General features: G+C 41.1%; 2 protein-coding genes across 5 annotated transcripts; one reads left to right on the plus strand and one right to left on the minus strand.

Moving 5' to 3' along the window:
• Positions 1 to 13,395: 13,395 nt before the first annotated feature.
• LOC148932736 (heat stress transcription factor A-1-like) lies at positions 13,396 to 17,085 on the plus strand. Of its 4 annotated transcripts, none has more exons than XR_016135519.1 (4): positions 13,396 to 13,774; positions 14,535 to 15,869; positions 16,196 to 16,259; positions 16,794 to 17,085. XR_016135519.1 is itself a non-coding variant. In XM_089064721.1 (3 exons), exons 1-2 carry the CDS (start codon positions 13,547 to 13,549, stop codon positions 15,831 to 15,833), a joined length of 1,527 nt encoding a protein of 508 aa, XP_088920847.1. In that variant the 5' UTR covers positions 13,396 to 13,546; the 3' UTR covers positions 15,834 to 15,869; positions 16,196 to 16,449. The 4 variants fall into 4 exon arrangements, 2 of the variants coding, with proteins under 2 accessions (XP_088920847.1, XP_088920848.1); XR_016135518.1 differs by having other exon boundaries at positions 16,810 to 17,085; XM_089064721.1 differs by lacking the exon at positions 16,794 to 17,085 and having other exon boundaries at positions 16,196 to 16,449.
• A 613-nt stretch (positions 17,086 to 17,698) lies between these two features.
• OTP81 (Tetratricopeptide repeat (TPR)-like superfamily protein) lies at positions 17,699 to 20,137 on the minus strand. The gene has a single exon (XM_089064720.1). The coding sequence runs from the start codon at positions 20,028 to 20,030 to the stop codon at positions 17,829 to 17,831; it is 2,202 nt and encodes a 733-aa protein (XP_088920846.1). The 5' UTR covers positions 20,031 to 20,137; the 3' UTR covers positions 17,699 to 17,828.
• Between the last annotated feature and the right edge of the window lie 1,316 nt (positions 20,138 to 21,453).

Raw genomic sequence — 21,453 nt, forward strand, 5'->3', positions numbered from 1 at the left:
GCCCAACTGGGATTACCCATTCGAGGTAATGTGCGACGCAAGTGACTTTGCAATAGGAGCGGTTTTGGGCCAGAGGATCGAAGGAAAAAGTTATGTCATATTTTATGCCTCAAAGACTCTCAACCAGGCCCAGAAGAACTATGACACCACCGAGAAGGAGATGCTGGCTGTGGTGTACTCATTTGAAAAATTCTGACCATATCTACTGGGGTCGAGGGCAATAGTATTCACTGACCATGCAGCCATTAAATATCTCCTAGCCAAGAAGGAATCCAAGCCAAGGCTAATCCGATGGGTGCTGCTATTGCAAGAGTTCGACTGGGAAGTCAGAGATAAGAGAGGGACCGAGAATAGAGTGGCTGACCACTTAAGCAGAATTACCCAAGGAGAAGATGAGGAAGCCGTACCCGATGCTTTTCCAGAAGAGCACTTGTATTACTTAGGGGGATCCGCTAGACCAATCAGATGGGTAGCAGTGTTAGCATTAACTAGGCCCGAGGAGTCAGAGAAACGGAAAGGCAAGCCGAATGACGAGCCTTGGTTCGCAGACCTGGCGAATTATTTAGTTACGGGAGAACTACCTGCCGCACAAGAAATCACTAGAGCCCAGAGGATGAAAATTAAAAGTGAATCCAAGTACTACATTTGGGATGACCCATACCTCTGGAAGATGGGTTCAGATCAAGTGATAAGAAGGTGTATTCCAGAGTGGGAGCAAAAAGACGTACTAAATCATTGCCATGCACTAGCGTGTGGTGGCCACTTCGGCCCAAGGAAAACAGCAAGGAAAGTTATGGATAGCGGTTTCTACTAGCCTTCGCTGAATAGGGATGCTTATGAGTTCTGCCAGAATTGTAATAGGTGCCAACTGACCGGAGGGATTTCTATGAGAGATGAGATGTCACAGACTCCAATAATAGTCTGCGAGATCTTTGATGTTTGGGGCATGGACTTCATGGTCCCATTCCCATCTTCATATGGAAATACGTATATATTGGTTGTTGTGGATTACGTGTCCAAATGGATAGAGGCCAAGGCTACAAGTTCAAGCGACGCGAAGGAAGTTTCAAAGTTTCTAAAGGCCAATATATTCAACCGATATGGCGTGCCCCGAGCGATCATCTCAGACCAAGGGACTCACTTCTGTAATAGGACGATTGAAGCACTGATGAGAAAATATGGAGTCCACCATCGGTTATCTACTCCGTATCATCCCCAGTCAAACGGGCAGGCTGAAATCTCAAATCGAGAAATCAAGGGCATCTTAGAGAAGACGGTGAATACCTCGAGGAAGGACTGGAGCAAGCGTCTAGATGATGCTCTCTGGGCCTATAGAACCGCTTACAAGACACCAATAGGAATGTCACCCTACAGATTGGTATTTGGAAAAATGTGCCACCTGCCCGTGGAGATAGAGCACAAAGCATATTGGGCAGTCAAGGAAATGAATATGAAGGCTCATGCCTGTGAGGAAGAGAGGAAGATGCAACTGCAGGAGCTAGAGGAATTGAGGATGGAGTCATATGATTCGGCCATGTGGTATAAGGAGAGGACCAAACTCTGGCACGACAAAAACCTTCGGGTCAAGGAGCTGCAGGTCGGGCAGAAAGTACTCCTTTTTCAGTCAAAGCTCAAGTTCATGCCTGGAAAGCTGAAGTCCAAGTGGATAGGGCCTTACACAATCGCTGGCATTCGAGCACATGAAGCAGTGGAAATTCAGGGAGTCAATGCTAACTCTGTTCCTTTCTTTGTTAATGGTCATAGAGTGAAGGTGTTTAGGGATAGCTTGGAGTTGTGTGAAGTGGAAGAAATTCCACTCCACACACCTTCTGCTATTGCCTAGTAAGCCATGTTTAAATATTCTTCGGGAATTACTGGGTCAGGTAGATAGGGTAAAATTTTCGATCAGCTGACTGAACCAGTTAGTTCCCAAAAATACAAAAAAATATATATAGTTCAAAAACTCAAAAAGATTTTTAAAATTCTGAGCGTCTGAGAAAATGCACAAATTTGAAAAGCTTATCTCTTTGACCCAGACGTTCAGCAAATTTCGTTTTTTTACCAAGTGTTTAAGATTACCCGGTCAGAGGGAAGTGAGAAAAATCAGGAGGAAGTTTGAAATTTGAAATTCAAAAAGCTGGCGAGGCGTACGGTTGTTTGCGTCAGAGACGCGACCGTTCGCTTGCAGCCAATCATGATATTCCTTTTTCTTTTTCTTTTCCTTTTATTTTCTTTTATTTTATTTTCCTTTTATTTTCTTTTTCCTAAAAATAACTTCCCTAAAAAAACTAATTAACTTCCCTCACCTAAAATTATTCTCTCACAACTCCGAATTCACAAACTTGTTTTTCTCTCTCTGCAGATCCGAGAACCATCAAAACCACCGTTGTTAACCACCGCCGTAAACCACCGCCGTAAACAAAGATGCAGAGAAATCCGATGGCGCGCTCAGCCCGCGGGAAGAACCCCCGAAAGAAATGACCAAAAAGAAGGCAACGGAGGCGACGAGTTCGACTCCCACGGCCGAGAAAACACCCACACCGCCACCAAAAGAAAATCCCACACCACCAGAAGTTCCACCGTAGTCCATGCCGACTGAAGTTCAACCACAACCAGACATCGGCCAAGACAACCCCACCGCCGAAATTATCCCCACCGAGGCGGAATCCAACGACAAAGATCTAGACGAAGAGGAGGTCATACAGGAATTCAAGAAGAAGTATGGAAAGAAGCCAAAGGCGAGCAAGTTCTTCGCCAAAATGTCGGAGGCATGCCGGAAACAAGAAGACGTAATTCCTGCCCTAACCCCACTTACAATTCCACCAAGGCCCAAAACCTTAATCGAAACACCCACTGCACAAGCCTTACCCACACACTCAGAAAACCTCCAAATTTTACCCGAAACCCTAACACAAGAAAAGAATTCCCTACACACTATTCCTCGGACAGAAACTGAACCCCATGCCGAACCCTCTGTAAATAAAGAAGAAACTGGAGAGGAGGAGGGTGATAGGATGGATACTGAGGAATCCGACAGAGAGGAGGAGGGTGAACGGGTTAAGCGAGTGGAAATATTGGAGGAAGAGGCCACTGGGTCAGGGGATGAGGAAGACAAGGGAGATGGTAAAGATGGTGGGGAGGGTGATAAAGCAGGGGAAGTAGAGCAAGATAAAGCAGGGGAAGTGGAGCAAGAAGAAACTGGGGATGTGGAAGAGACGGAGGACAAGGGTGTAGAGGAAACTAGAGATGGTGAGAAAGGTAGTGAGGGTAGAGAGGGTGAAGAAGGTGAGGAAATTGATGATGAGAAGGCTGAAAAGGATGGTGGGGATGTTGATGAGAAAGTTGCTGAGAAGGAGACAGAGGAAGGAGAGGAAATTTATGAGGAGGATGTTGGGAAGGAAGTGGAAAGAGCCCGTTTGAAACAATTGAGGTCCTTGTAACCAAAAGGTTGTTGGAAGCGATGGTCCAGTTTGAGGACCCAAAGTTGCAGAAGGCATGTGATGGCCGCGCCACGAATGGGAAGTCGGCAAAATCCGGAAAGAAGTTGTGCCTCTCGGACCTGAGGGATCTGGGAGTGGAGAAGAAGTTCATCTCCTACTTCAAAAGCATCGGGTTCAAGAGGCTTCTCAACCACATCGAAGAGGAAGTACCGGTGGCTCTGGCGAAGGAGTTCTTCACATCCTTCAAATTCAAACAATCTACAGATCTCGATGCAGACACAATCTCCTTCAGGTTGTTCAATGAGGAGATGGAGATGAGTATCAGGGAGTGGTCGTTTTGAGAATGGGGCTGCTCACACCCGAGGAGGACGAAGAAGGAACGTGGAACGAGAGAGAGATCGGCGCACCCAAGAATACAGCAGGCTTCGATGCTGAGGAGGCCTGGAGGATGATTGCCCACAAAAAGGTGGCCAAATTCAAGACAAGCACATCGAAGGGGGTACACATTACTGATCCAGTGCTCCGCCTAGCACAAGTGTACATTGGGTACAATCTCCTGGGTCAAGTAGGTGCAACTCTCACTACTCTAGAGCTGTATTTCATGTGGTGTATGCTGAACAATGTGAAGGTCCATCTCGGGTACTAGACTGCCTATGCATGCCAGAGAGTCAGAACTCACTCCGACCGCCATCTCTACACGTGCAACTTGCTGGGAGCGTACCTCCAGAGGAATGTGTCAATGAAGATAGCCGACTCAGTTGCTAACCTGCCAATGTGTAGCGCCCCAGGATACTTCGATCTCCCGTTCTTCTTCAACAAAGGGTTGACGATAATGAAGGATGACGTGTTGAGATTTTACGAAGTAGGGAAAGCTGATGGAGTGAAGATAAAGACCGAGAAGGCAGAAGAAGAAGGTGGTGACAGAATGGCGAATGAAGGGTGGCAGACAAGAATGGAGGAGACGATGTTGAAGCTGGGCGCAAATACGGTGCAGCAACAGGAGATTTTGCTGAAGCTGCACTAGGAGGCGGTAACTCATAGGGGGATGATGGCTGCGCAAGTTGACAAGATGGCCCAGGCTGTGGAGACAAAGATGAGAATGGTCACCGTGGTTGACCAAAAGATCCTTCGGGCCCAGCAGTTGCGCATGCCCCCGAAGTTGCCCACAGAACTTAGCAACTGACCCCGGGAGTGACCCCAGAGAAGCCAGCCTCCAGCGTCCAGGGAATGCCGTCGGAAAGGAAGAAGAAGGACAGTGAGACCACCACCAGTGTACCAGTGAAGAAGGATAACCCTAGGCCAGGAGAACAGAAGGCCAAGAAAGATGATGAACCCAAACCAAGCCAGAAGAAAGTGAAGACGGTGCCCAAGAAGTCTGGTCCCACGGGGGACCAGAGCCAGAATTGACCCCCCCATAACCAAGTAATTTTAAATTTCAGTTTCAGTTTTTTTTTTATGTCTATTTATGATTTAGTTCTTTTTACAAAGCATGCCTGTTTATATGTGTCTTTGAATATTTGTGTTATCTTTATGTATATATGTGTTAGCTATCTTCTCCCACTTAGCCCGATGCTCGGTCTAAGTGTGAGAAGTTTGTTTTTATATAGCATGCTTTGGTGTCTGTTAAATTGTGTATCTTCTCCCACTTAGCCCGATGCTCGGTCTAAGTGTGAGAAGTTTGTTTTTATATAATACGTGTTTTGTGAGTCTGTTAAGTGTCGCACTAACTTAGCCCTGTTTTCCACTTCACCGAAAATGCTTGGGGACAAGCATGGTGAAGTGGGAGGGGGGAGGGAGTTAGTGCAAGTTAGTGTCAAGCATGTGAGTCTGTTTGCTAGGTCTAGGAGTTAGTAGTAAGTCGTTTAGTAGGAAATTATGTATTTATGCATAACTGGTAAATGGAAAGCAAAAGCCCCTTAGTGAGAGTAATTGAAGAGAGAATGCATGTCAACTTTGATGCCCTTTTCCTTAATAAATCAAAATCGATTTGGATGAAGTAAGGACGATAGAAGATGCCTCGAATGATCTAGTTGTGAAGCCCTCCATAAAAGTGAGTTATAAGCCTTAAACACTTCATACTAACACAAAATGAGAGGGCTGCCACTTGATGCTTAGGGAGAGAACTTAGAAGGAGAAAAGTTTTGGGTGATAGAAATAACCTCTCGGGCCTAGGGAAAGGGTACTGGAGGTATAAGCTGGACGAAGTCCAAGGTCTAAAAAGGAGGAATAAACTGGACAAGATCCAGATTAAAAAAAATAAAAAATAAAAAAAAATGGATTTATAAGCTGGACAAAGTCCAGGGAGGAATAAGCTGGACGAAGTCCAGAGAAGAAAGGAGAAAAAAAATTATAATAAGAGCAAAGACATGGGAACTCTCTGACCCGAGGCATCAGTGGTATGGAAATATAAGAGCGAACGATCCTAACATCCCTGGTGAGGAATGAGTGATCGAGCGAGTTCAACAGTTAGTGAAGTTAGAGGCTATCTTGACAAACTGACAAGCCGATTAGATAGAAGAAGGGAGGGGGAAGATTCGGAGACTGTAGTTTCTTGGATTGACCTTAATCTTGTGGGGATGGCTGCTAGAAAATAAACCAGTTTATGCATTTATGTGTCAATGTGTTTTATTATATATCTTTGTCTGTTTTCTTTGTCTAAGTCCTTTAGCGTCTAGGTCTAGTAGTTTGAGTCTTTTTCTTTGTTAGTAGAGTCGGTTAAGGGGAAACCATGCATCGAAACTTGCCTTGTTCCTTTTTCTTGTCTTTATACTTGAGGACAAGTATGGTTTAAGTGTGAGCAGTTTGATAAGGCTCGTTTCATGCATTGGTTTAGGGTTAAAATTTTGTGCATTTGGGGCGCTAATGTGCGTTTATGAGTTCAGGTGCGTAGTAAATCTGCCGGACCTAGGAGTTGCTGTTACCGGACCTGGCAGATGTAAAAGAGATGGAATTGAAGTAAAAATCAGAAGTCGTCGTTCGGACCTGGGAGAATCAAAAGTTGGCGACAGGAGCAGAATGGAGCGAGAGCAGATTATATTAAAGAGTCTTACTCAAGGGCAAGAGCGTCAAATCACCAGAGGGATACCCTAGGGATCAGAGCCTCACATATATAAGGAGCTCAACCTTGAAGAACAAGACGGCCACTTCTACACTTTCTTAGCTCTAGCTTTCGTTCCATGCTTTAGTTCCACACTTCAAATTTCTCATTTCGTCCACTGCGCACTTGGAGATGGAGGATTCTGGCCACCGTGGTTCTCATCATTGTTATTTTGCTGCTGTGCAACACCGCCTTGTGAAGGCAAAGAAACAATTTTTACTTGCTTTCGTTTAGTACTTGTTGGTTTTAAGTTCGCAACTCTAGTTTCTGACTTTGATCTGCTGGATTTGAACCTATTTCTCTTTATTATGGAAGTTTATGTTGGTTTTTGTTGGATCTCGTTGAGTTGATCTTTATTTCTTGCTTTTTAGCTTTCGTTCTTGTTTATTGTTGGATGTTTGGAGCTGAAATCTGTTGGTTTGTTGATGGAGGTTGGGGATTTTCGTATGGAGATGTCTGGATTTGTTGAAACGTGGTGTATTTGAGTTGGAGTTTCGCGTATTTGGTGTTTGCTGTTTACGTTGTGCATGATTATGGCTGTTCACTTTCTGTTTCTGCATCCTTTAGGTCCAGTAGTGTAGATCTGTTAGTTTAGGCTTTAATTTCTTGTTTTAAGTTTAGATATAAGGTTTGCTCTGTTTTCATGGTGTTTAATACTCTGTTTTATTTGCTATTCTCGTTTGATTCCCGAAGAAGATGAAGTTGTTGGTAGTTAGAACCAGATCTGCTTTATGTCAGTACTTTTCAGCATATACTTTACTTTTCTGCATTGTCCCCTAGACCCTGTCAGTACGATCTGCTTTGTCCTTTTACTTTTCTGCATGCTTTTCCAGACCCTGGTAGTTTAAGGAAACTTGTCTTTACTTTTCGCTTTATGCTTGTCTGTCCAAATTAGGAAAGTCTGTCTAGTTAAGTTTACTCCAGTTGTTTTAGAACTTTAAAATATCTCAGTTTTTCTAAGTCATGCATGTTCCGTACGCTCTCGTTTCTTAGACCCAATAGGTAGAGTAAAGTTTTTCCTGTCTCTCAGATCCAGTAGTTTTAAGTTCTCGACCCACAAAATTGCGTGGCAGCAGCCAGGCCCCCTTTTTCCCAAAACATCCTCAAATGCAGTTTCGTAACACCTTCGTCCTCGTGAGATCGATCCTTTATTTCCCTGTGCTAAGTTGTAGTGTAGTGGGTTGAGGTTTTTGAAGGAATAGAGTGCATCCAACGACCCCTTTCTGATAGTTTCATGATCTTCTAGCCTCTGAAGTCTAGTCGAATCCTCTGGACCTGTTAGATCGAGTGAATATCACACAGCACACACTGCACTCAAAAAAGGCTCTTCATTGGCCCAACCCATTTGCCAAGTAGGTTTAGGTTGGGTCAAGCTTCCCAACCCACCTCAGACATGGGCCTGGGCCAGGATGGGCTGTCTGGCCCAGCCCACTTGACAACTCTAACTCCGCCCACCAAATGTCGTACGCTTTGTCATTTCAGTTCGTCCACTTTTATCTTTTTCCATTTTTGGTAAGTTGAGTATGAACCCCACTTTTTACTAACTCATGACACTCACATTCTATTTTAAAACTAACACTTATATAAAAGTGAGACTTATTCCACTAGCGTTTTCCACCCTCTTTTCTTCATATTTCTTAAAATCCACACCAAGTCAGATATAGGTAACATTTAGTAAACGGATGAAGTAAGTATTTTCTCTTTTATTTCCCTTAGTATATTCTCTTTTATTTCCCAATCTTTCTCTTTTTCTATTCTTTTATTTTAATGAAAAAAATTATTTTGAACATTAATAAAAGATTAACATTTTGTATATAGATGAGACAATTGATAAAACTAAAATTTCATAATTGCATTTTTTCAATTTTAAAGTTCATGACACAAACCTGAAGTTAACCTAATAAAATATTATGAAATAACAAAAGAAAAATGACAAAATTCACGGTTTTGAAGGGATTAGCAGTAGCTAATTATAGAGATAGTAGCTAATTATAGAGATCGTCATAGAGATCAGCGGCGGAGGCGCCGCCGTCGCTGTGGCGGTAGAGCACAAGCAGCAGCACCACGATCGCGTTTAAGACGAGAAACAACGTGACGTAGTGGTTGAAGAGAAACGTCACAAAGTAAAGCGGATAGTTTTATCAAAATAGTTCAATAGCTCAGGTAGTTGAGTTTATCCTTATCTCAAGATAATCTATTGAGAATGGAGATATTAGTATATGTTGCACGTGTACCGACGCTCAATCAGATAGTAAAAACAATTATGTTTTCACCAAAACAAATTAGTCATCATTTGAATAAATTTTTTAATTTCATTTTAACGCCCACATTTCAATATATTATTATCTAAAACTAAAGCAGACATTTTAAACTTTTTTGTTTTTATTCTAAAATAGAAGGTTAATACTCGTGATCCCCTAAAAATAATACTCTTTCACAATATAATCCATATAATACATTATTCAAATAATATAATTTATATTTATATTATTTAAGTTTATTTTTATTTACAAAAATATAATTAATTTATAATATTGATCTATAACACATCTCTAAAAGAAAATAAGTTGAGTAATTCATTTTTCATTTTGGTAAGACATTTCATCTCTAAAAGAAAAGAAGTGGAGTAATTCATTTAAAGAAACTTTTTCACCACTTCTCCTTCCTTCTTCACCAATTTTTTTTCTTTCTTATTCTTGCTTCATCAATTGTGCATTAAAATACATGACATGCACAAAAAAGACTATTTTTATTGACTAGAGCAAGTATTTTATAGCTTCAGCTCCTAAATATTACGAAGTGATTCATTTTGTCTCTAAATTGGTAGTGTCGTTAAATGAACCGTTAAAATTAGGCCTATCAAAATGAATATCGTATTGGATATCCGATATCTAAATCCAAAAAATATCAGGTGATTGGATATTGAAACCTAGTTTTTTGGGTTTCGAATCAAGGTCGAGTAGTGAGATTTTTGGATTGTCGGTTACCCGATTGAATATACCTGAATTATCTGATTTTTTTAATTACTTAAAATTTTATATATTTATTCTGATTTTTAAAAGTTTATGCTATTAAATATATTTATTTCTTTCTTTCTGTATGAGACTAAGTCAGTAGGTCGCATTTAGTTAGAGTAACCCCAAAAATCAAGCGCCCAAGCGTAATTAAATGTACAGAATTGTGATGATTATAGGATGAAATATGTCAATATGTTATAGTTTATAAATTTTGTATTTTTAAAAGTTTGTAGTAATTTTTTCTTAAATTCGAACTACTTCAAATTTTTGTATTTCTAAAAGTTTATAGTTATTTTCTCTTACATAAATACTAGTAATTCAAGTTTTTATTAAATTCGAACTACATATTTGTATTTTTAAAAGTTTGTAGCTAATTTTTTATAAAAAAAATAAAGAAATAAAAATCGGGACTGGATACCCGAGTCGGGTAATTGGGTATCCGAAATTAAATTTGGATCAGGTATCTAGTAGTATTAGTTTTTGGGAAATTTGGAATCGGGTACCAGAAAATTTTGAATCGGATATCCGCGGGTACTCGATTTGATAGGCCTAGTTAAAATGATTTTGACTCGATTAGTAACTTTTTGTCATTTTGGTTTGTTCCACAATATTAGTCCATTTTCATTTTTTGCCAATTTTTGTCTGACATGAGATGACTCATTTTCCACTAACAATACATCAGTCATATTTTCTATTTATATATCTCGGAGTACTTTACTAATTTTGCACAAAGGAAGTAACACTAAAGTCTATTTTTGCTCCTAAACATAATATTTTATGATTTTGATCAAGAATATTATGTTTGCTATATAATAGCATCCGCAGCGGGATGCTCTTCTGGCCAGCAGAGACATGCCGTAGGCACGGCGAGCGAAGTGCTCGTTGTTGCGTTAGTGCCGTCGGCACGGACGAGCTCTACGCTGAAAGCTCTGTCCTTGGCGACAGGCGGACACGTGGTGGCTTTTGGTTGGGCGGTGACGCCTGGCCGTTGTTAATTTATTTTTAATTCAAAAAATCTAAAAACTCAGATTTAGATAAAAAAATATTTTTTCCACTTCCCAATATATCCATTTTTCCCTACTATTAATTTATTTTTTCATTTTTTTACCCAATATTTCACATTTTAATCTATAAATACCTCTCATTTCATCCCAAAATATCTATACCACACCTAACAACTCTCTCTTAATCTCATTTTCTGTCAAATTCTCAAAGGATTTTAATTATCTACATTTTTTTTTATTTTTAGGAATTTGTAATAGTATTTCGAATATTATTATTGCATTTTAATATTATGATTATTGTGCTATTACGGAATAATAGGGAATTAAAAAGGAATAGGAGTGGTCCAAATCCACATCCATGCTTTTATAGAAGAACACAAATTAGGATGCTCAAACGTCTCTCCATGTTTCGGATTTAACTTTGCTGGCTAACGGCATTCAGCTCTTCTTGTTTACCAGATTCAAGAACTGTAATCGCAGTCCTAGCTCCTAGATTAGCGTCTTTCTCTACCTCTCTAGGCATATCCGAGTTCTAATGCAATGACCATATATTTCATCTGTATTTTTTTCGTCTCTTCAAAAATTTCAGCAATTGAACTGAACACATGATGTTAAAGTTAAGCGAGAATGTACCACCTCAACAATACCAGTTTTCTATGTGGAAGATTACAGCAAATTCAAAATACTATAGTTTGCTAAATAGAAATATTATTTCTCATTTAGACCATCTTCAATTGTGCGGATGTCCCTCTGCCCTTCCCGTCGCCCTTTCCAAAAACACCTCCTGCCACGTCATAAGGACTTCCCACTAAACAATCCGCCCTTCCCGTCGCCCTTCCCGCGCGGACTTCCCGTAATAAAAAAAAAATCACAAATATTCAATTTACGTTACGAAATTAAAATTTCAACACGAATACGGACGGGGAAAATGCAACAACTTCATTAAAAAAAAAAAAAAAAAAACTTACATAATTAAATTAAAAAAATTACATAGTTATAAAAAAAAAAACCAAGCTTCAACAAATGTGACCCCCGGCTCACTACTTGTCCTCCGCGTCGCCCCCGTCGCCAGTGCCGCTGCCGTCGTCCCCGCCGCCAGTCTCGGCACCATCATCTCCAATGGGTGGCATCCCCAAATCACGTCGGCATGTGTCGATGACATTCTTCAACATCCTTTTGTAGACAAGATCGGTCGTGTTATGCCACCTATGCATGGTCTGTACCCGGCTAGCCATTTGCTGCGCGTGGGCGAGATTGTTGTACTCGGGAGGGGCCTCCGATTGGACCTCGTCGGACCTGCTGGCGCTTCCCCTTGCCATCCGCTGCACAGTCTTTTGCCCAATCGGGCAAGGACGGCGGCGGGAAGATGATTGAGGGGTCGGGATCATTGTCTCGGCTTCGGGGAGCTCGTGCGAACCGGCACTGTTGCTGTACTCGCCGGAAACGCTGATCTTCGTCCGCTTCGGCCAGCTCGCTTCTACCCCCGCACAAAACTTTTGGAAAATTTTCACCACGAGAAAGACCTCTCAATGCTCGAATTCACGGAACTTCAACGACCTGTCGGGTACTGCTGCATGGCACGGATCTTCATATCCTGCTCGGACATACCGCTAGTTGCTGGTGGAGGTTGTCTTGGTAGAGACCGGCAAATCGACTAAGCTTAGGCCTCAACCGCTCCCACTGTTTCCGGCATTGCTCGGGACCGTGAGGCTTCCCTTCAGTCGGTTTCCATTTGAGGTAGCCTTGACTAATGCGAAACCACATTCTATCGATATGTTGGTTATTCCCGATGTAGAGATCCTCGAGTACACCGATCCAGACCTTCGCAAGCGCGACGTTTTCCGCCACGGTCCAGATGGTCCTACTTCCCCTCTCCTCCACATCCTCCTCGGCCCCCGTACGCGAGGAAGAGGCCGGGTCTTTCCCCTTGCCCTTGCATTTGCCCTTGCCCCTGCCCCTTGCCATTACTCTAAAAAAAAATTGTTACAAAAATGATTCCATTAGTAATCCTTGGAATACTCAATCATATGTAGCGTTAATCCTTTGCTAAAAATGATTAATTTATTGAAATTATCTATCTATTGATTACTTGTTGGCCTTCTAGTCTTACAAGTTACGACTAATATAAAATTCAATGCTCTGATTTTATTTTAGCATTTTGAGGTAGAACTCAAAAGTTTATCACTATCTTGCTCCAGTGGATTAAAATATTTCTTTTGAGGGGGCCTTTTGGATATATTTTAATGCATGGAAGATTAATCTTGTTTTTTTGTTTTCTTTTCTGGGTTAATAATCGAAAATGACTGACATATCGATAATACAATTTCTGACCATTCTTAAAATGTACACCTGATACTATTTTTTATAGTATTATTTTGTAACTCTATCCATTCACGATATTATTAATTATTGGTTCTCGTCATTGCAATTTGATTTATTATTAACAAGATCTTAATTTGATTTATTAATAATAAGATCAGCTAATCTAAACACGGGCGTTTCTAATTTTTAAATTTTAACAATAGGTTTATTTATCTTATTTCCCAAGTTAACAATAATTCATTACTCAGAAAAACTGTAACTATTCAACCAACATTACTCACAGATTTATTATCGTGTATAATGATTTTGAAACATACAAAAAATTGATTGATGGTGTCCAATTTTATATCATAATCTAACTATAGTCTATAATAACAATTTAATTATCTAGATATCAGCATCTTTGAATTTGATCATGAAATGAAACTTAATGTATGCAGGGAATTTGGTAACAGTAGTCGAAATCCATATAGTACTATATATAAATGGAGTATTTAATTTTAGTTAGATAATTATGATAATTAGTGGCGCAAATGAACAGTTTATGGAGTCTCCTGGGCTCTCTCTCTCTCTCTCACACACACACACACACATCTCTAGCGCTTTCTTCTCTCTTCTATCCCGTACAATCCCTCCCCCCTCTCTCTAGTTTGTGATTCGGTAGAAATGGAGGCTGGAGGCGGAGGAATTTCAACAGCGGCGGCGTCTCCTCCGCCGTTTCTGAGTAAGACTTACGACATGGTGGATGATCCGGCGACGGATGCGGTGGTATCGTGGAGCAAGAACAACAACAGCTTCGTCGTCTGGAATGTGCCGGAGTTCGCCAGAGACCTTTTGCCTAAGTATTTCAAGCATAATAATTTCTCCAGCTTCGTTCGCCAGCTCAATACTTATGTTAGTTTCTTTCTCTACTGTTTTACCTGGCTTCTAGTGTTTTAGATTAAAGTTAGATGCGTAGAAAATGCGTATTTTGCATTTATAATTACGAGAATTCTGAAATTTGATCCAGGTTTTGGAAATTGATGATGATTTTGGGTGTTTGAGCTCATTGTGTTAAAGACATTAGAGTGTGAGTTCTGCTTTCTGCTGTGTTTTTTGCGGTTTAGTGTTGAGCTAGTATTTTTATGTTGATTGAGGTTGCCTGATGTATAAACAAAAAGTGACTATTTACGGAGTATTTCTTGCTAGATTGCGAGATAGGGATGATTAGGTTTGCTTTTGCAAAACTTATTTAGATAAGCATCTTCTAGAATTGCAACAAATATAAAAATTTGGAAATTGATAATGATATTTTTTGTTTAAGCTCAGTGATTAGAATATCATAGTATCAGATTGTTAGCTCTGCTTTCGACTTTGTGACCAAGCAGATCCCCCTTTTTGGCGGTTTATTGTAGTCTGTAGATGCATTAACATACATGTTGGTTAAGGTTGCATCATGTATAGTCGAACAAAGAATTTTAGTGGCTATTTTAGATTCCAGTTTGCAAAATGTTTTTGAAACTGCTGTGGAAGCATTTGAAGAGGGCTATTATTTTGTTTATATAAAGCTATAGGATTTGGTGCTTAAGGATTTAGGCTCCTACCATCTTGCGTTTTTGTGTATGTCGAGCCTCAGTAATTCCTTTATAGTTTGCCCTCTTCTGTTGTCAAACAGGGCTTCAGAAAAGTGGATTCTGATCGTTGGGAGTTTGCTAATGAGGGTTTTCTTAAAGGTCACAAGCATTTACTGAAAACCATAAACAGGCGTAAAACATCCCATGCACAAAGCCAGCAACAAAATGTTCAAGTTCAGAATCCCCCTATCCCGTCTTGCATTGAGGTCGGTAAATTTGGGATGGAGGAAGAGGTTGAGAGGTTGAAGAGAGATAAGAATCTTCTCATGCAGGAACTTGTTAGGTTGAGGCAGCAGCAACAAACCACCGACAGTCAATTGCAGACTGTTGGTCAGCGTGTTCATGTAATGGAGCAACGACAGACACAAATGATGTCCTTCCTTGCAAAAGCTATGCAAAGTCCTGGCTTTGTTTCACAGCTGGTGCATCAGCAGAACGACAGCAGTAGACATATTTCTAGTGCTAACAAGAAAAGGAGGCTACCGAATCAGGATGAAGAAATTTTAGCTCGCAAGTTGAGTATTACATCGCCCGATGGACAGATTGTCAAATACCAGCCTTTGATGAATGAAGCTGCGAAGGCAATGCTAACACAAATCATGAAAATGGATGCATCAAATAGGTCCGAGTCTAAACTGAGCAGTCCTAATGGTCTCTTGATTGATAGTGCACATTCTCCCCCTGATTTGTTAGATAGTACTAGTAGTTCATCCAGTAGAATATCAGGAGTGACTCTTTCAGAGGTTGTACCCAATACCTCATCCCTGTCTGAGGTCCAATCTCCCTCTTGTCTGACGCATGCTAGTGCTTGCAATACCCACTTTCCAGAGGCAAGCACAGGGGTACCTGATTTTATTCCAACACAAGTAATCAGTCCAGGAAATAGTGCCGACCTTCCTAATAGACCGTTCGGGCCGGAGCCTATAAATTTCAGTTCTGTTGATGCACTTCCGGGGTTTGTTGATGCCCCTATACCTCCTCCGTCAGATGAGCCTTTGGAAGATTATGACGTTGACATCTTGCTCGATGACATTCATAAGCTGGTAGGTATGGATGATGATACTCATAAGCGGTTGGGTATAAGTGATGATATCCATAAGTTGCCGGGTATTAGTGACAATATTCATAGGCTTCCGAGTATAAACGATGTATTCTGGGAACAGTTTCTTCCTGAGACCCCCAATACTGAGATAACAGACGAGATAAATACTGTTGATTTTGGACATGAGATGAACACGGATCAATTGATTGAACTAGAAAGCGAATGGGACAGGCTGAAGAGTTTGAATAATCTTACTGAACAGATGGGGCTTCTTACATCATCTGCGAAGATCGGTTAACAAAGCATCAGTCCATAGAAACCACCCCTTACAGAGGTAATAATTTATCTTCAGTTTACTAGAGATTAGTTTTAGCCCATTTTACCACCTTCTTCAGTGTGTATGTATTATATATGCCTAATATAATTGCATGACTACAAACATACACAACGCCAATGTTTTTGACAAACGAGTCCATTGATTGTACAACATGTGGCAGTTGGACCCATCATTTTTATGGAAGATGGTATAAGTTGACGAATATGGTCCAATTGTCATGTGTTGGAAAATCAACGGATTAGTGCAGTACATGTATATAAGAATTTTCAGTGTCGGATTTGTGAAAAATAATGTGGAAAATTGAAGTTTTTGTCTTTCTTCAGGTGGGTGTACCATCAGGCTTGGATACAAAGATACTCTATCAAATAGTGTGGACGAATTGTTGCGGTGAGAAGCCTTTTCTGCTGCACTCGTCTGATATCCTGTTTTTTGAAACTTTTATGTAGAGACTATGTTTCGATGCAAAATGTGTGAACTGCTGCTATACCACGCCTGCAGCATCATTGAGTCTCGAAATAATGTCTTCGAAACTTGATTATGCTCTTTATTCATCTTAATAATGCGTGTACTTGCAAAATTGGGACCATTTTTCTTTTGATTTCTCTATACTAACTGCATTCCCTGTGGTAAATAGAGTCTGCCTTGTTGACTGTGTTGAGTCAAGGTGAATTGAGTTATAATGTGCTCACGATAAGTAGAAAATATTATATCAAAGAAATCGTTTGCTAGGCAATATGAGATAAGATTTTATATACCGTATGATTTCATATTTGTTTGAATGTATTTGCAACATTAGTAGTATTTGATTTGATGCATCAAAATCTTCTTACTAAATTGCGGTTCCAAAGTAAACATTGTCTACAAGTGAAAGGATGATAATAGTGGTAGTTTAGTCAAATCATGAAAACTGACGTATGTTAGGGCATCTACAACGCAGGCATTTCGTCACTTCCCGGGGGGGACGACTAGACAAGGGAGGGACGTGTTGCAAGTGTCCTGTCCCCCCAGTGTTGCTTGGCCGAGGGACGAATGTGAGTTGTTCCTCCACGCGTCCTGCCCCCCTCACTCAATCAATGTGCGCCGTGAAGCACACTCGCGAGCTTCATTTGAGATTTTTTTTATTTAAAAAATTACAAAAAATTATTATTAATTTGAAAATATATCTCAAAATTCAAAATTTATCCGTTATCAAGTGGATTTGTTTCTTTTTATCTTCCAATACTTTACAAATTCATCTATAAATACTTCATTTTATCCACAAATTTTTCACTCAAAAACTCTATCAAATTAAACAGATTTTGGTGAAATAGAAATTTGGTCACAATAATTAGTGATTCGAATTTAGATGATGTATTTTATTGCTTTGTAATTCTTAGATTTTTATGTAACTTTTTGGTACATAAATGCGAGCAAATGCCTAAAAAGAGAAACTAACGAATATAAGAAACACCTAATACTAACGAATATAAGAAACACTTAATCTATCATGAAGCAACCAATTGTTAATACCCATCGGTGGATTTTCTAAAACATGAACCGCTCTAGAAAAGCTATATGCATCATGCAACAAAAAATCAGCCGCAAAGTTACTTCTTTGTGCACATGTAAAATGTAGTTATAGGATTTTAATGAATTTTTGTATTTTGGAGTAAAAAAGAAATAGCAAAAGAAATAGAAAAAGATAAAAACAAGTGGAATCCATAAATAGTTAAAGAATATAGAGTCGTGGTGTTGTTTATTAAAGTGAAGCAAAACTTTCACTAGTGTAGTGAAGGAATGTATGGATGAATTATGGCTTATACTTTTGTAACACGTCTCGCAAGGCATTGAGCTACAGAATCACGTTTATTTCGATACTAAATACCAGACTCTTGTTTAGTGTTCAAAACAAATAAATATCTATCACATCTTTATCATGTACTCCATAACAAAACGAACGTAAGGCATAATAGGTCTTCACCAATAGTCATTACAAGAGCAAGACCCCTCCTTGAAGTGGTGAAACCTATACCTATCCCTCAACACAATCTCCCTCCCATAAACCTTTGACACAACCTTGAACACAGAGTGACAATCCTCGCAGACACGAAGGTTCTTCACGATCCGAATCCGCTGCTTCGGCTGCTCGAGCGCAATGAGCCCATACGCAAGAGCCAGCCTCTCACTGTGAAGACTTAGAGCCTTCTCCTGCATCTCTTCTTCCTCCACCATTTGCAGCACCTCCGATTTCTTCGTTTCATACCCTTCACTCTTCACTCTCTCCGCGATTTCCCCCAGTTTCGAGTATATCTTCTTCGACATAGGATGCGTGTTATCTCCCACTAGAAACTCATGAACACTGCCATTCACCTCAACACAGCTACACCCTGGCTCCTTCCTCAGCCCGACCTCTCTCATCCGCTTCCTCATCTCCGAAACCTTCTCCCACAGCCCCGAATTCGCATACACGTTCGACAACAGCACGTACGCCCCGTGGTTCCGTGGCTCGATCTCGTGGAGCCGCGCCCACGCCTCCTCCGCCAGCTCGACGTTCTTGTGGAGCCTGCACGCCCCGAGGAGAGCCCCCCACACTGAGGCGCCGGGTGCCATCGGCATGGCCTTGATCAACGCCATCGCCTCATCCAGCAGCCCCGCCCGGCCCAGGATGTCGATCATGCACGCGTAGTGCTCCACCCCGGGCGGAATGTTGTACACTCGCTCCATCTGGTCGAGGAACGCCCTCCCCTCCTCGACCAGGCCTGAGTGGCTGCAGGCGGATAGCAAGTTAGTGAAGGTAATAGCTGTAGGTTTCACACCATCCTCCAACATCTTCTCGAACATCTCCATTGCGTATACGCCACACCCGTGCATTCCTAGCCCTGCAATCATCGCGCTCCACACGAAGACGTCCTTGGCGCACTCGACTGAGTGGAAGACGTCGAGCGCCTTCTCCAAATCGCCGCACTTGGAGTACATATCGATCAAGGCAGTTGCAAGGTGACAATTCAACCTCATTCTTTCCTTTTTTATATACACATGGATCCAACCACCTAACTCTATTGCCCCAAGCTCAGAACAGGCTGATAAAGTGCTAACAAGAGTGACTTCATCTGGTTTCGCCGTCTTACTCCGCTGCAGCTCATTGAAAATGGCCACGGCCTCCTTAGGGCTACCATTCTGCTCATAGGCCGAGATCAGAGCATTCCACGCTGCAATGTCTTTGCTAGGCAATGAGTCAAAGAGTCCTCTAGCCGCATCAAAATCCCCCAAACTGCCATACCCTACAAGCATTGTGGTCCATGAGATGATATCCTTCTCCACCATCTTGTCGAAGAACATCTTGGCCTCGTCCATGCCTCCACACCTTGTGTACATGTCAAGAATCGCGTTGCAGAGGATCAAGCTCTGTTTTATCCCATTCTTCTCAATGTAGGAATGAACCATCTTCCCAAACTTCACATCCACCTTCATTCTCCTGCAAGCAGTCAAGACCCCCACCATTGTGACATCGTTCGGCTTCACGCCTTCCTCATCCATAGCGCGGAAAATCTCCATGGCCTCATCCTCGCGGCCACTATTAGCGAGCCCATCAATGATCGAGTTCCAAGAAATGACATCCCTCTCAGGCATTTTAGAGAAGACTCGCGACGCCAAGTCCAAGCAGCCGCATTCAGCGTAGAAATGAATCAAGCAGTTGGCCACGTACAAATCGGAGGAGAAGCCCTCTTTAATCGCCATGCCATGGATGCCTTTCCCGAGCTCCAAGTCCCTGAGCTTAGCCAACGCCTTGATGACGAAAGGGTAGGTGAATTTGTTGGGCTTCTCGGCGCAGTCTCGGAGCAAACGGGAGAACATGGAGAGGCAGGTGAGGGGCTGAGAGCGGGTGGCGTAGGCGCGGATGAGGGCGTTCCAAGAGTAGAGATTTGGTTGGGGAATTTGGTCGAACACCTTGTGGGCGTAGTCGATGCTGGAGAATTGGGAGAAGGCGCAGGACTGGATGAGCTTGCTGGCAGAGAAGGGGTCGAAGAAGAGGCCGGCGCGGAGCATTTGGGCGTGGAGCTGCTTGAGGTGGTGCGGATTTGAGCATTTTTCGATGAGGGCGATGGTGGGGTGGTTTGCCAAGTGGCGGTCGGTATTGACGGTTGGGAAATTGATGAGTGGGATGTTTGGCGCCGCCATGCTTCCCACGAATTTCGCTTTGCTATTTGGTTAAGTTTTTACTTAGGTGTTTTAATTAATAAATCATAACTACGCAAAGTGAATTTCTTCGTAACTAAATTTTCCACTATCCCTCTCTCCTAACTTTGTTGGGAAATTCTTTATCATAAAATTTAAGAATTGATATTTAGAAGTTAGAATAAAGATAAAATAAAATAGAAAATATAATAAAATTTAAAAGAAAAATATAAGATAGGAAAGAAAAGTTGTTAGGAAAAATGAATTCTCGGATATGATTTCTAGAAATATGATTTCTGGGATTATAATTTTTAAGATTATCATTCCTATGAATATGATTATTAGAAATATGAATTCCGAAATACAGTGTTTGGAAATTCTGAAACTATAATTTTTTATTTATTTATTTATTTGCAATAATCTAATAAATTGATAATAGCTCAAATAAGATATCGTGTCTGTAGCTAGAACCCTAATCTTTGCAAAATTCTAAAATCTGTACTTTTTTTCCTTTAAATTGAAAAAAAAATTGTATCAATTAATTGACATATTATATTGACAACAATGAATGGATGGCTAATAGTTCAAACTAAGAAACAAAAGTACAGTGAATTTTCTTTTTAAGATTCCAGTTTGGGCACGGTCTAAATTCAGTTACTTGTTGCCTCAATCGGTGCTTGATATGATAGCTGCTATTATGCTGCCGGGAGCAGAGCATAAGAAAGACGAAGTGTATTGGGGCCTTTCATCATCTGGGATGTTTTCTATCAAATTTGCTTATGAAGTTCTGATGGAAGGACATAGGTCACAGATTTTCTTACCATGTAAGAGAATTTGGAGCTGGTACAAGCCACAAGGATTAAAACTTATTTTTTGGCTGCTCCTGAATAATGGGATCCTAACAAATGCGGAGAGAGCAAGAAGACATATTTCTCCATCAGCTATGCGTAGCATATGTGGTTGTGAAGAGGAGACTACCCTACATATGCTACGGGATTGCATCCACGCGAAAAGAATATGGCAAGGACTTATGAGATATGGAGAGGCCGAGAGGATGGTTTATTTGATATGGCTTTAAATATGTCAGATTGGATTATTCAATATATTAGCTAAAAATTTTTGTTAGGAAGTGGAGTCAAACGGTGCACGATATATGGAGTAGGGTGCTGGCAAATTAGGAAAAGACGATGTAGCTTCATCTTTAAGGGAGAGAGAATTTGATATAGAGCATGACTTGGATTGTTAGTATAGCAAAGACGGTAGAAGAGGCAAAAATGGCAAACAATACAGCCTCTGGTGTAGCTCGACTACCCACTTTTGTCAGTTGGCAGCCCCCTTTGCCGGATATCCTTAAGCTCAATACTGATGCATCGCTAGAGGGGGGATCAGGATATGCTTTTGGTGGTGGTCTCATCTGTGATACTGC

Source organism: Salvia hispanica, chromosome 2 (assembly GCF_029641045.1).
Source record: "Salvia hispanica isolate PSC_SH4W2 chromosome 2, Shi_PSC_v1, whole genome shotgun sequence".
Taxonomy (NCBI): domain Eukaryota; kingdom Viridiplantae; phylum Streptophyta; class Magnoliopsida; order Lamiales; family Lamiaceae; genus Salvia; species Salvia hispanica.